A 13,883-nucleotide genomic window follows, 5' to 3' on the forward strand; every position below is an offset into this window, starting at 1 on the left:
TGGGCACTACTTTCCAGTACAGCATACTGCTGTTAGGATCAAAGGAGGATGCTATTTTCGCCCTTTTGTTGTCATAACAAATCCTATGCAGCTCAGCAGAGGAAATTCAGTATATTTACTGCATCTTTCTTACCCATCTATCTCCTAGTCTCTGGAACACTCCACAGCACTCACAGATTAAAGAGGCAGTAAAACCAGCAGTTATTCCTTATAAATTAGCTCTTCATATAAAATCTTGTAATAGTGCTGGCAGTCCTTTCACAAACGCATTTCTGTAAGTGCTGAGAGGGACTGAAAATCAAGACTTAGCCCTAAGCCTCTTGTAATCAATTTCTTGCTAGATGATACATCAAGAGTGAAGCTTTCCAATGTGGATGATGACCCTTGCTCAGACTACATTAATGCAAGCTACATACCAGTAAGTGACTCAAGGGTGGTGTTTTACAGTCCTCCTTCTAGTGGTAATTTTTCCATCATCTAAAACTGAATATAAAGCTGGATGGTTAAGGCTCCCCTCCCCCTTCCTTGATTCACTTGAGCTAAAAAACTAAGAAGTCATTTTGTGGGTGTGCTGAAAGACTGTGTCTGACTACCATTAGGTTAACTGTGGGTGATTTACCCAGCACTTAAGGACACTTTCTTGCATTGCTCTAGTTATGTAAGATAGCAAGTCTAATTGGCCAAGGACATATTTTAAAAGGTCGCTGATTTTATACAGTGTCCACAACAACTGCAGCTATCACTGCAGGTGGCATCCTCACTGTAGAGCTGTAGCTCATCCTGACAGCATTGGCACCTTGCAGGGTGACAAAACTGCCTGAAATTAAAATAATGCCCTTTGCCAAAGAGTTATGATTGATAATAGAGGTGGCTTTAGCAATCCAGATTTCACGACAGAACTCAGCCAGTTTATTAAAAATGATAAATAAAACAAAAACCCCTAGCAGTTTTAAAATTGCTTGAGAGTGTGCCGAACACAAAAGAACAATGGAAAGCTTTGACTGTCACAAAAGGAACAGTATTTAGATAAACTGCCACCATCTCTTCCTTCTCTCTGTTCCAATCAGTCATTTGCTTTCAGGTCCAAGGCAACAATTTAGCTTTCAAAACTATTGTCCCAGGAAGGATTGCTGCAGAGCCCTTTCTGCAATCCCAAGGCTTGTTCAGTTGTTAAAAGATTTTTTTTTTCCTGCCTTTTTAGAAACTAATGGAGTTCTCTTTATTTGCAGGGCAATAATTTCCGCAGGGAATACATAGCAACTCAGGGCCCTTTGCCTGGAACCAAAGACGAGTTCTGGAAGATGGCATGGGAGCAAAATGTTCACAATATTGTCATGGTAACCCAGTGTGTTGAGAAGGGCCGGGTAAGCAGTGACTCTTCTTTGTTAATAATGTCTGTTTTAATATCTATTAAAAGTTTTTGCTTCTTATTTTCATCACAATAAAACCTAAAAGACCCCAGTCAAGGAGATAAACAGCATGAAAGAAAAGGTATTGTATAAAGACTGGAGACAGATTAAGGCTGTGAAGTGAGGATACACAGACAGTCTCAAGATCATGCAGCATGTCAAGGCTAGAATTAGGAACAGAGCTCAATGCTTCTGGTCTCTAATGCAGGACTTTGTTCACTAGACAATTCTCTTCAGCATGCAGAAGGACAACCACCAACAAAAAGTGCCTGTTTAACACATCAACTCTGATCAACTTCTACTTTAAAATAAGCTCTGGAGAGCAAATGTTGATCAGTAAATACATCAAATTATCTCTGCTGTATAAGCCCTGATGTAGTTAGCAAAGAGACCACTCAGGTATTTAACACTCTTCCTGAGTGCAGGTGTAGCATACCTCCCCAGGTATGACCACGTCCTGTCCCTTTGTAAGACAGCGACTAGATCTGTAAGAAGATTAAACAAACTTGATGTAGTGATCCTCTAGTAGCACATATAGGGTCAGTTCCTCTCAGCTTGCCATTTTTAGAAGGGAAAAGCCAACACAGAATAGGATCTGTATCCTTCTGCATCTCGCTGGTTCCTAGTGGGACCCTATTGCCATGTCTGAGCAAGAGGTGAGCAAGGGGCACTGGAGGCATAGCTCTCATCCAAGCAGAGATTTGAGAAGAGTTGGCCCAGAAAATATGCCCTATAGGAAGGTATCAGTGAAGTGCTTCCCATTACCCCCATCACAAATGAATTATGAGAACTTCCATTTCCCACCCCCATGCTAACCCATTCCCATGCCAGACCCTGTTCATTGACATGGCAGAGAGTGGCATCTCTCTCTGAATTCAGCTGCTGCCTTTTTTCCTTCAGCCTCAGGCACAAACAAGAGGTCTGAAGTCCTCTTCTGCCAGTGCAGGATGGTGGCATTGTTTGTCGCTATTTTGACCACTAAATCTGTCTTTCCTTGTGTCCCTGCAGGTAAAGTGTGATCAATACTGGCCCCATGACCAGGATTCCTTGTACTATGGAGACCTGATTGTTGAGATGCTGTCTGAATCAGTGCTCCCAGAGTGGACAATACGAGAGTTTAAAATCTGCAGTGTATGTTTGCATTTTTTTTCTTTCCTGATTAATTGGCTTTAAACACTTGCAAGGCTAAATTAGGAAGGTTTATTCTGCTGTACCACAGTTGCAACATGCCTGACTCCCCTCTGGTGGAAGCTATAGCATTTTCTCTGAGGGTACCTGTTCTATGTGTCCCTTCCTCTCTTGTCCTTATGACCCACACTTTTGAATCCCAACAGGAAGAGCAGCTTGACTCAACGAGGCTCATTCGTCACTTCCACTACACTGTATGGCCAGATCATGGTGTGCCAGAGACCACCCAGTCCCTGATTCAGTTTGTCAGAACTGTAAGAGATTATATCAACAGGACCCCAGACACAGGACCAAGTATTGTACACTGCAGGTATGTGCAGCAGCAAAACGTTAGTGGCACAGAGCCCTTGTGCCTACCTTTGGGAAGATCCCAAATCTTCATCCCTGTTAGACTATGGGCAGCTGCAGAATCTGAGAGATAGCTGATGGTCTAAAGTTTCCAGATACATTAGAGCAGTATTCCCAAAGCACATGCATTCACCCACAACCTCACCCTGGAGATGGCTCAAAAATTATTCTTAGGGAACCACTGTGTCTCTGTGGTACCACTGCAGAGCATGAAAGTGTGAGCAGCTGCCACTGCTCATCAGCTTTTGCATTCTTAAATTGCCCCCGTGCTGCTGTTGTGGCTCAATGTTTGAATGACAAAGGGGTCTTTAAAAGGTAAGGTATACCCGGAGTGAATCTGACTATGTGTGGATGTTGAGACTAGCTGAGGATCTGTCCTTCCCCCATTCTGACTGAGACTCCCTTTTCTTACTGCCTTTTCATGCTCTTCTGCTTTTTCCATCCCTGGCAGTCACAGGGGTGCAGTTTTCCCTCAGGTCTGTGGTCCACCACTACACTTGCATAAAAAATTGCAAAATTGAACTGCCTGATCTGTTATCCACTGGCCAGTTGCAGCAGAGTATAGGGCTACAGAGGGAGAAACAGCACCAACCGCACTCTATCTTCTGATAAAGCCATATGTTCACTGGTGGTACCTGATTGTAGTATCTGACCCCTCCACCATTATATGGGCTGAGGCCTGTGTCTTACATGACCCTGCCTGTGTCTGCCTGGAGAGCATGTACTGCAGCATGTCAGATGTCTGCTGTGTCCCACAGCTGCATCTCTGGAGACAAGAGGTTTCAAAGTTAGAGGTCAGGTGCAGTCTTTCACTGTATCTCAGTGACTGGGTTAATCCAAAGCAGGAAGCAGTGCAGGCAGTAGCAGAGATACCTCTACCATTACTATCCTTTCCTTCTTCCTAAATAAATTCCATTATAAGGTGGTTTAAAGGCCCAAAGGTGCCATTTCAGCCATTTGCTTCTCACCCTGGAGATCTGAACTTTACAAAAGTATCACATGAAGATCGTGAATGCTTTGATCCATCTGCATTTTAATCTCTTGGGTTGTTTTCTTTTCCAGTGCTGGTGTTGGCAGAACTGGCACATTCATTGCACTGGACCGAATTCTGCAGCAGCTGGATTCGAAGGACACTGTTGACATTTATGCAGCAGTCCATGACCTAAGGCTTCACCGTGTTCACATGGTTCAGACAGAGGTAAGGTTTGGATAGCCTGCTATGCAGCAGCAACAGCTACAGTATGTAATAATTAGTCTCATCTTAAAGGCTCTCAAAGCACTTTGCACTTACTCCACTGTGAAATACGAGCTAGATGTATTTTAGCTCTGTGAGAATTTCCAGTTCAGGTTTTTTTCCATTGGCTCTCTTAGAGAGGGTGCAAACCATAACAAGTTGCAGTTATGCTTCCTGTAGATTTCTCCCTTTTTTTGCCCAGGCCCATAATCACCCCAGCAGCATTCTGCATCAGGCACTTAACAGCTCACAGTTGCTTCAATGCGGAGTCCAGTAAATGAGCTTTAAGTGGAGATAGGTCCTTCTGGGATGGGTTTGGAAGACAAGCCTAAACCAGACAGATAGGTTGACATAATGGGAAAGAGGAATGCAGGACAGAGAAAATTAGATGTATGCAGTTTTAAAACTCTGGCCACTGTGACCTTGTGCCTTTGCAGTTTATGTTTTATTGAGCTGCTCTGTCATTTTCATTACAATGATTTTGGGAAGTTGATTGGCATTCTCCTAGCATGCTGTGGAAAAACAAGTACATTTGTTCTCAAAGTTCAGAAAAAGTAAATATTTCTTTCTGTGCTTTTAAAATGGCGAGAAAATCATGTGATACTGATAGGAGCTGAACATTTAGGAGCTGATTTAATAAAGATGTTTTGTGGAGTTACTCTGTACATTTTCCTTGTGAGCCATTAATAGAAGAATGAGAACAAGTTTGATGTGTCTGCCTGTTGCTTGATACTAATGGAGCTCTTTGCTGCAATTTGGAAACCAACATGTCAGTGACAGCATTTTCTGATGTAAAAGTCTCATATGGGTATAAAGAGAGGCCCAGCTGGGAGCACAAAACAAAGGGGCTCCTGGAAATGTCTTAATCATAGAAGACCTTCTTTTGGTGGAGAGACAGATTCCCAGCTAGTCTCTGCATCTTCAGGGACAGATCCTCCTACATTCCCATCATCTGTAATCTGCAAAGGCAGACAGACATCTCAGGAGGATGGCTCTTTTTCCCTAGCTGGAAAAAAGAGGCAACTATCTCAAGAACCTAAATTTGACTTATAAACCACTAAAGTTTTGTGATGCAAAACCTGCCTTTGGCATGAGCTTGACATGATGTCTAAGTCAAAAGGCAGCCAGATCCGCACAAAAGTCAAAGGCCACAGTACCATCATACTTGGCAATATTCAGTCACAGAAAAACAGCACCAACAAAGCAATGCCTCTGCTTGAGACTTGGCTCAACATTGTTTAAGACAAGGGACTGAAGGTGGAGGCAGGCGAGGGAAAACTCTGTGCATCAGCTCAAAAGGCATCATGCTACAACAGCTATAACCATTCCAGTTGAAAAACGGTCTTTGCCAAGGAAAGTCTCCATGCTTGGCCAACTTTCCATCGTGTTGGTGGGTGGGGTGCAGGGTTCTGCTCCACAGAGAGCACACCTGCATGTGCATAAAGGTAGATATCCTCACTTTCCCAGAGCCAGAGCGCTGAGAGAAAGACTCAGGACAATGGCCGAAGATGTGAATGGAGAAAATACATATATATATTGGAGAAATTATGTTTCTGAGATAATGTTAAAAAGGTACACCTGGATATATAAGCATGCTCGGCCTGACTTTTGGGTACCAGATTACAGTAATCAAAATACTATTGTGACCTATGTCTTAAAACAAAGAGTTTAAGACAAAGCATGAAAGTTTATTAATCTATTCTGTCAAGATAGTTTCATGAGTAATCAACAGTCAATAACATGCTGACCCTCCTTACTTTGGTTGTGAATGTCAGCTTCATTCTATGAAAGGCACTCTTTAGAAAAGACTGTCATTCTTATAAATTCTAAGAAATAATCTTAGAACTTACGCTGGATCTGAAAAAAAATGGTTTTTTAGAGATTTAGGTTTCTTATGGTTGTCTGAAATATTTATGCAATATTGTAAAATTCTGTGGAAAATGTTTCTTTTCAGAGCAAAAAGAAATTCAGGAAATTGTTTTTCTTTCCTGCATGCTTCCCTGTGCATATTAATTCTTCTACATATACTTTATACCAAAGTATTGAGAAGTAGTAGTTATCCAACACAGCACCATGTGAAATTGCACTTTACAGTTGCTAAAGCTTTCATTAATGGCATTATCTGTCAAAACATACTGTGTTCATATATATTTTACTGGTATTATTTCTAAAGAGAGGTGATCACAAAAGTTTACTATATTAGTAGTGTGAAAAGGAGATATATTTTAACTTTTAACACCACCCTTGACTTTTTGAGGGAGTTGGCTTGTAATGATTTTTCACAGTACAGAAAATTAAATTACAAAATTCCTCAGTGTCTTAAAAACAAATCTTTTGCAGTGTCAATATGTGTATCTACATCAATGTGTGAGAGATGTGTTAAGAGCCAGAAAACTTCGAAGTGAACAAGAAAATCCCTTATTTCCAATATATGAAAATGTGAATCCAGAGTATCACAGAGGTAAGTGCAAGTTTATCCAATTGTAAAATGTTTCAAATGTAGTAGCTCACTGACAGTGTAATTGAGGGGGAATTGTGCTATCCTTAACCGTTGATATTTCTTTGCTTCCTGGACCTTCATTTGTTCCCTCTGCTTTTTTCATCCTTGCAGTTGTGTCTTTACTTTCTCCATTAGTAGTCATAACATCACTTCCTGCTCCCACCTTACCTTTATGCTCTCACTATCCATAAGCAACTGAGAACACTGAGAGCACTCACTGGGCTCTTCTGCCATTCATGGAGTTCAGTTCTGTCTGCATCACCCTCATCTGCTGTTGGCAATATAGGCAGCCCTGGGAGACTTCCCATCTGCTTCGACTGGAAAATATAGGTGCCCTAAGGCTGCACTCTTTCTTTCTCCCCAGACTCCCCATCCTTGTAGGCTCCTTCTCCTAGCTTGTATCCAGTCCCTTGCTGATAAGAGTGGCAGGAGTAGCAAACCTGGTGCAAGCACTGCCCTTCACCTCCTGGGCCCATGGCCAGAGGACCAGTGTGGAGAAGCTGTAAGCATTGGTGACCTTATGCCTTGGTAGGGCTGATTCCTAAAGGATGTAGAAGTTTTTAGGGTCAAGAGAGAAGGATCTCAGTATTTCCACAAATTTTGACATTAGGAATTAGGATTATATCATAAGAAATCCAGATAATTTTCTTGATCTAGCCTGTAGAAATCAGACTTGTCATAGACTGGTAGAACAGGCTTGGAGGAGACCAAGAACTGAAACATCCAGGTTTCACACTTTGAGAGACCAAGCAGAGGTGGGATCTGAATTTTAGCTGTAACATCCATCACCAGCCAGTGCTGCTGCCACACAGCCACCTCTCAGAGCACTGCTGATTCTGTGTTGGTTTACTTTTTCTAATCTCTTTTTTCCTTGCTTTCAGATGCTGTTTATTCGAGGCACTAAGAATATTAGAGATATCTGCTTTTGTGAACACATTTGTTAACTAGGGGTTTTGTTTTGGTTTTTTTATGTATGTATTTCATGCACCAGAAAGGTACCAGACCTTTTGGATGAGACTGTGTATAATTTATTGGTCTGGTGATTTTTTTTTTAAAGATATATAATTTAAATGTAATAGATATTAATGTATATAATTGTATTTTGGCATTATGTAAATATGTATTTTTTCTATATTGTTTATATTAATATTATGCTTCAGATAATACTATTTTTTCTTATCACAGTTTTTATAAACTGTTCTACCCAAACTATTTTAAATTGTATGGCTAACAGGACTGCTGAGTTTGGGGCGCTATTGGCATGACATGGAAAAAGTCCTATACAGAGAACCTCATTTTTAAAAAATATTTCAGTGTTTGTGAGATGCAATAAGCTACTATTAAGCAAGGGAACAGTAGTCCTGTATAGAAATTACAATGCTACTCTACACTTTAAACTTACTGCTTTTCATCTGACAAAAATGGGAGTAACCCATATCACAGTGGCATACCTTTTACAGAACTCATTAACCACCGAGCAGAACAGGGTTCACCTCACTAGAAGTAACTGTTTCAGTCTAGTGTGACATAGTAGAAAAATATCAAACAACATACACTGCAGTGAAGTCTAGCAGACCTTTCTCTGACCACATACTTTGGGGGGAGACAGGTCACATACTGGTTTCTTTACACTGGTTTAAGAGAGCAGAATCAGACCACAACTTGTGTCTGTGCACTTTCACTTGTGTAAAATTTTTATTAAAAAGGTGTTCAAAGATACTCCTCAGACATTTGCGTTAACAAACCTGTGAGGATGTGAAGTCTGGCAACTTCCATAGCTCATCAGAAACAATGCTGTACCGTGACAGCCGAAAAAGTAGAGAGATGGCAAACATACTGAAACAAAGACATATAATGGTATATATCCCACAGTTTACTCAACTGGAGTAAAGCTGCACTTTGCCCCAAGTGTTGGTATCTTTCAAATGCCGCTTGCTTTCACAGTGGGACGGTTTGGCCTCAGCATGTCTACAGAGAAAGAATTCTCCACTGGAATGTTACGTGGTGTCACCACCACAGGGGCAGTTGGAGTGGAAAAAGGCTCATCAGGGGCTGTCCTGATCATAGGATCATCTTATGTTTTGGGTTGGAAGAGACATTAAAGATCATCTAGTTCCAACCCCATGCCCCCAGGCAGGGGCTCATTACTGAAAACATGTTTAAAATTCAAAACATATCAACTTAATTTTGCATCCATTAAAGAACTGGATGATAGCAAGAAGTACAGTCAAAGAGCATTTACCAGGTATCCTGCCCAGCTGAGTGGATTATGCACAGCCTCCCTCTCCTCTGCAAAGAGGCATCTCATTCAACGGTCTGAACACACTGTTCAGCTATTACCTGTCTTTATAAAACGCTCCTCAAATAAATAGTGAAGAGACAGTACACAGTTTATCATCACCATGAAAAGAAGGAAGGGCTTCATAGTTCTTCTTTCATATATCTACCCATACTTTTCATAGAGAAAATTTGGCTTGTTGCTGAAGACAAGTGTCTAAATTCCACTTCTGTTTTGGAGAAAAATAAATATTTCTGAAGGCCTTCTGAGAATCAATATGTAGCTGAGTGCCTAACTGAGGAACTGCTGTGCCACAGCAGGACTGTGCATATCCACCTTACTGTAGTTTTCCTAGAGAAGGTAACAGCCTGATAGTCACTCTTCCTACTCCATCTGGAATGTTATCCTTTCTTGACCAAATACCCTCATATGCCTCAGAAGCCACCCTTCAAATCAGCTGTCACAGCCGCTCAGAATATGTAAACTTGGTTATTCTTTTTAGGTGTTTCTGAATGAAAATACTACTCATCCCTCCTGCATGTCCTCTTTGGTACCACACAAACCTCAAAATTTGCCACCCTTAATGATAACCAAAGAAGAAGGGAACTAGAGTGGAAGACATTTTCACAGAGGAAAGTCTAAGCAAAACCACAAAAAAATGAGCACGTTTCTGCAGATGCCTTCTTTTCTCCATTTCCTTTGCTAGATGGCTAGGTGAGCAAGCAAGGACAAACAAGCATGGCAGCTTTAGATCGATTGTTGATCTGGCTAATACCTTCTGCATTTAAAGCATGAAAACTGCTGTTGTGTTACATGCGCTGCATTTGGTCCTTTCTGTTTTGCAGGGGTAGCCGAGGAGCGAAGATCACCATGTTAGTTATCAGCAGTGCAATTACACTGTTAACACACACCAAGTGTACCCTGTAAATTACCTCACACTCTATATCATCTTGTCATTTTTTAATGCTGAGGGAAATGGAGCTCACTCAATACTATATGGTCTGAGGGCAAAAGTCTGATTGTATGTGTGTTGTTCATCATTGTCAGAAAGACACACATCATTCTGCAGTTTATCATTCTCAGCTCCCTTGTCTGCAGCTACAGAGTTTGTACATGTGTACCCAAAATTATGTCATGGCAGACAGCTAGTTTCATCTTTTCTCTCAGCTAATAATGGACACTGTTCATAAGCCTCTTCCCCCTCATCACTTCATAACATGACAGATGACCTTAAACACTCTGGCACAATGCTCTTGAGCAGCTTTACATTTCTGCCCAAGTAGGTCACACGAGACTGTATACACACATTATTGCTCTGGTTCTGCTCTCTAGCCAATTCTATTCATATGAAACCAGTGTAAATCCACTGAGAAAAAGTAAAGAAGTATCTATGTAGCATTTTGTTCATATACAACACCTACTTATCAATATAAGTAGTTATATTTATTGTGCCTCTAAGCTGAATAACAGGACTGATGGGAAATTGTTATTGTAACAAAAATAGATTTGAGGGAGCTTGTGTGCTGAACAAAGACAGCTCTTAAGGAAAAAGACATCTTTTAAATGTCCTTGATGATGTTCAGAATTCCCTTCTTGATGTTTCCCAATAATAATGTTAGAAAGCAAGGCTAGTGTTGTTGCTGATCCATAAGCTAAGATTTGCACATTTGGAGCCCATCCTTTGAATTTCTGCATGCTCCACAAAGCTACCTGAGTACTTTCATGAAAGTCAACTGGAATGCTTGCCTGAAGAAAATACCGTTCCACTTCTGAAGCACTTGCAGGGTTGGGCTTTTAGGTTAATTCAAATTTTTGTATTGAAAGTTATTTAATAATGAAAAAATTGTAATAAATATTTTTTTTAATCTGTGCAATAAAATTACAAGATCCACTAGCGATTGTAGGGGAAAAAATAGATTTTACATAGCTGGAGTTGATAAATGATATTTTTTGTTACTAATGGAACACAAAAGTGAGTGAGAGAAATAGGCATACTGTGAAGATGTCAAAAAGTGCAACTTTATACATTTTTCTCTGCTGCTATAGTTATTTAGCAATAAATAATGCCTAAAATGCCAGAAATATTATTTTGTGCCATAATATGCTATGAATTTCCTTCCAGTTGTAGAACAGAGAAAAGAAAATGTGTGAGCTTAAGTTTATATTATGTAATGTATATGGTTATTTACACTTTGACTTTGAAAGCACAAAGTTAAACACTAGACAGATAGGAGTACCTGAGCACTTAGCCATGCTCCTCAGCCTGGGATTTAATGTGTGGACTGGAGGGAGGAGAACAATAGCCATCAAATCACTCTATCAGCATCTCTCTCCAAGGCCACAGAACAGAGAAATGCATCTGACACTCAGAGATACAGCCTACCACAGCCACAGCTTCATGTCCAAGGAGTGCCTTAGCAGGTGCTTAAAATTTATTCAGATTTCTTTCAATACTTCAGATGTGCAGTTTGTGTAAATAAAATGCAATATAGAATGACCACCACTCCCTCATGGCCCTGTCACAAATGTCTGGGCTCTGGAGCTGTGAGCTCTGGGACCTGTAATCCCAGGATGCTGTAACTTTGAATTGAAATGAGTGCTCATCCTAGTATTTGGGCAACTTGCTGTAGACCCCATGCCCTCAACTGTCTCCCTCATGCTGACAAAATCTAACTCCTGACCTGTTGGGAGCACCTCTATGGCCAAAGCAAACTGGTTTGTTATCAGTGACCTCACAGATCAACAGCTGGTTCAAACCGGGACTTTTTTTTTAAGGCTGGCAGGAAATACTGGAGACTAGGGACTAGCTAATTGAGAAAAAACTGTGGAATTGGGACACATACAGTGTCAGCAGTGCTGGTAGTCTAATATCCATGACAGTTTAGTTGTTTCTTGGTTTATTTGAAAGCTAGAGAAATACTGTAAGTAACATTAGGAAGCTAAATATATATTGCTCTAGAGCAGGGCAGTACACTATAGTGAAAACCCCGCAGTTTTGAAATTTGGCCAACCATAAATTCTTTGCCAGTGCCTGGAGTAAAGTGTCTGAAAAACATCTTCAGTACTTATTCCATGCTCATATGCAATATAATTACTTATAATTGTGTTCCTAACAAACCCTGAGTGAACACAGAACTGTGCTACTATTGTCAGTTTAATTTATGCATTTAAGTATATTTTTATATTTTTAGCTACAGTCAACAAATCAAATATATTTGAGTGTATTTTACACATTTTTATAAATACTTCATGAATAAAACATTCATTTAAAAAAATCACATTCTTGTCTTCTGTTTGACTGCCTTTTCATTATGGATTTTATTGTCCTGCTGCTCAGAGAAAAGGTCATAAGTGAGTGATTTCAATTGAGACAGTCTGCAGAGAACATTAAATTCATCAGAAGCCTCAGCCTGTTGGGGGAAAAGAGGCTCTGCTGTTGCCCGCTGGCCAGATTAGTGCCCATGTGGAAAGATACCGTTGTTCTCTTCTCCTCCCTGGTTTTGTGCCCTCCTTTAATAAGCCACACACTGTCTGGGTTATGCAGTGGATATTTGAAACCACAGTGGGTCTTGAAGTTGGGTGCCTGTTATTTTAGAGACTTTTGCCAGGCAGTTGCACCAATTAGCACCGCACTGCAGCTGCATTGCTGCCTGCCCCTCGAGGATCTGAGCCATGCTTTTTAACAAATGTATTTCTTCTCCTCCTGCTCTTCACAGGTCTTAAAAACCAATAGCATAACCATCCTTGTGGGGTCAGGGTGCTTGGCAGTAGCGGGTTTACTGCTAGTGCTCTGTCTCAGTTACTCCTTATTGGTCATCAGAAGTGTTTAAGACAAGTTTACTTTAAAGAAAGGATGATTTATTCACTTGTACTGGGAGCTATTTGCTGAGGGGATGTGTAGCGAAGGTGGAGGGATTGTGAGATTTTTTCTTTGTGATATAAAAGTTTATCTCTGAGTTCTGCTCTGTTCTGAAACCAATGTAGACACAAAAGAGATGTGATTAAATAATGTACAGTTAATATCTTCATACAAGAAAAACAAGGCCAACATTGCAGACAAGGATAGATAAGAATGTTTTGACGAGGTACAGCAAGGAAACTGAAGAGTCTCTCCTAGTTCAACAAGAACACAGTGGTTGATTCCTGTTAAAATATCCCCAGAATCTAGTTTTTTGATATTTTCATGCACTTGATTTGTACCTGGGCTTCATACCTATGAGCTGGTGGTTTTGTCTAATAAAGTCATCTCCTGTACCCTAATCTCAGTTTTTTGTCTGTGCCTGTCTTCACTATCAGTTGCTTTATTATGCCCTAGAAGTAGCTGCTTAGACATCTTGTGACAGGCAGGATGTAGCAATGCTGATATGTCAGCAAATATCACAAGTGAAAATTCCAGATGTTACTAGCCAAGGCTTTGCACATCACTTTGGTACAATACCAATCCCAACCTGCGAAAAAAACAAACAACAACAACAACAACAGAAACACCACAGGAGAAAAAGAAGGGGAAAAAGCATTTCAGTTAACTTGTGGAGATGTTCCAAAAGCAAGAAGCCCTTCTCCTGTTCCCAGGATCATTGCTCTGTGGGGCTGGGGGATGCTCTGTGGTGGCTCACAGACCATGGCCAGGTTGGGAGGCAGCCGTGATGTGGCTGGGCTGGATTGGTCACTGAGCCACCGGTGGCCTGCCCCTGGAGCTGACCTGCTGTTGGTTCTCCTCAGGCCAAAGCTGCACCTCCTTTTGGTCTGGCTCCTCCAGGTGTCTGGCATCCTCTTTATACCCCAACTGGGTGCTTACTGCATCGTGCAGGACCTTGCTACAATGAGCGGCTTTCCTTGGAATGAGAGATGGTCCCAGCTCCCAGAGATCTGGAGTAGTAGTCAGCAGCACTCCAAGGCACCTTGGTCCAAGAGGGCAAAGCATTT

At 41.1% G+C, this 13,883-nt stretch overlaps 1 protein-coding gene across 4 annotated transcripts in view; it reads left to right on the forward strand.

The window, feature by feature from the left end:
- The window catches only part of PTPRB (protein tyrosine phosphatase receptor type B), a 63,280-nt gene extending 50,063 nt beyond the window's left edge, over positions 1-13,217 (forward strand). For 3 of the 4 annotated variants that reach the window (XM_059846921.1, XM_059846923.1, XM_059846924.1), the window contains 7 exons: positions 342-418; positions 1,230-1,364; positions 2,418-2,540; positions 2,744-2,907; positions 4,008-4,143; positions 6,520-6,640; positions 7,561-13,217. In XM_059846921.1, coding sequence (XP_059702904.1) covers positions 342-418; positions 1,230-1,364; positions 2,418-2,540; positions 2,744-2,907; positions 4,008-4,143; positions 6,520-6,640; positions 7,561-7,583 — 779 coding nt within the window. In that variant the 3' untranslated portion in view covers positions 7,584-13,217. The remainder of the gene's footprint in view (positions 1-341; positions 419-1,229; positions 1,365-2,417; positions 2,541-2,743; positions 2,908-4,007; positions 4,144-6,519; positions 6,641-7,560) is intronic. The other variant, XM_059846922.1, reaches the window with a different exon arrangement.
- Positions 13,218-13,883: the final 666 nt, after the last annotated feature.

This window comes from Haemorhous mexicanus, chromosome 5 (assembly GCF_027477595.1).
Source record: "Haemorhous mexicanus isolate bHaeMex1 chromosome 5, bHaeMex1.pri, whole genome shotgun sequence".
NCBI lineage: Eukaryota > Metazoa > Chordata > Aves > Passeriformes > Fringillidae > Haemorhous > Haemorhous mexicanus.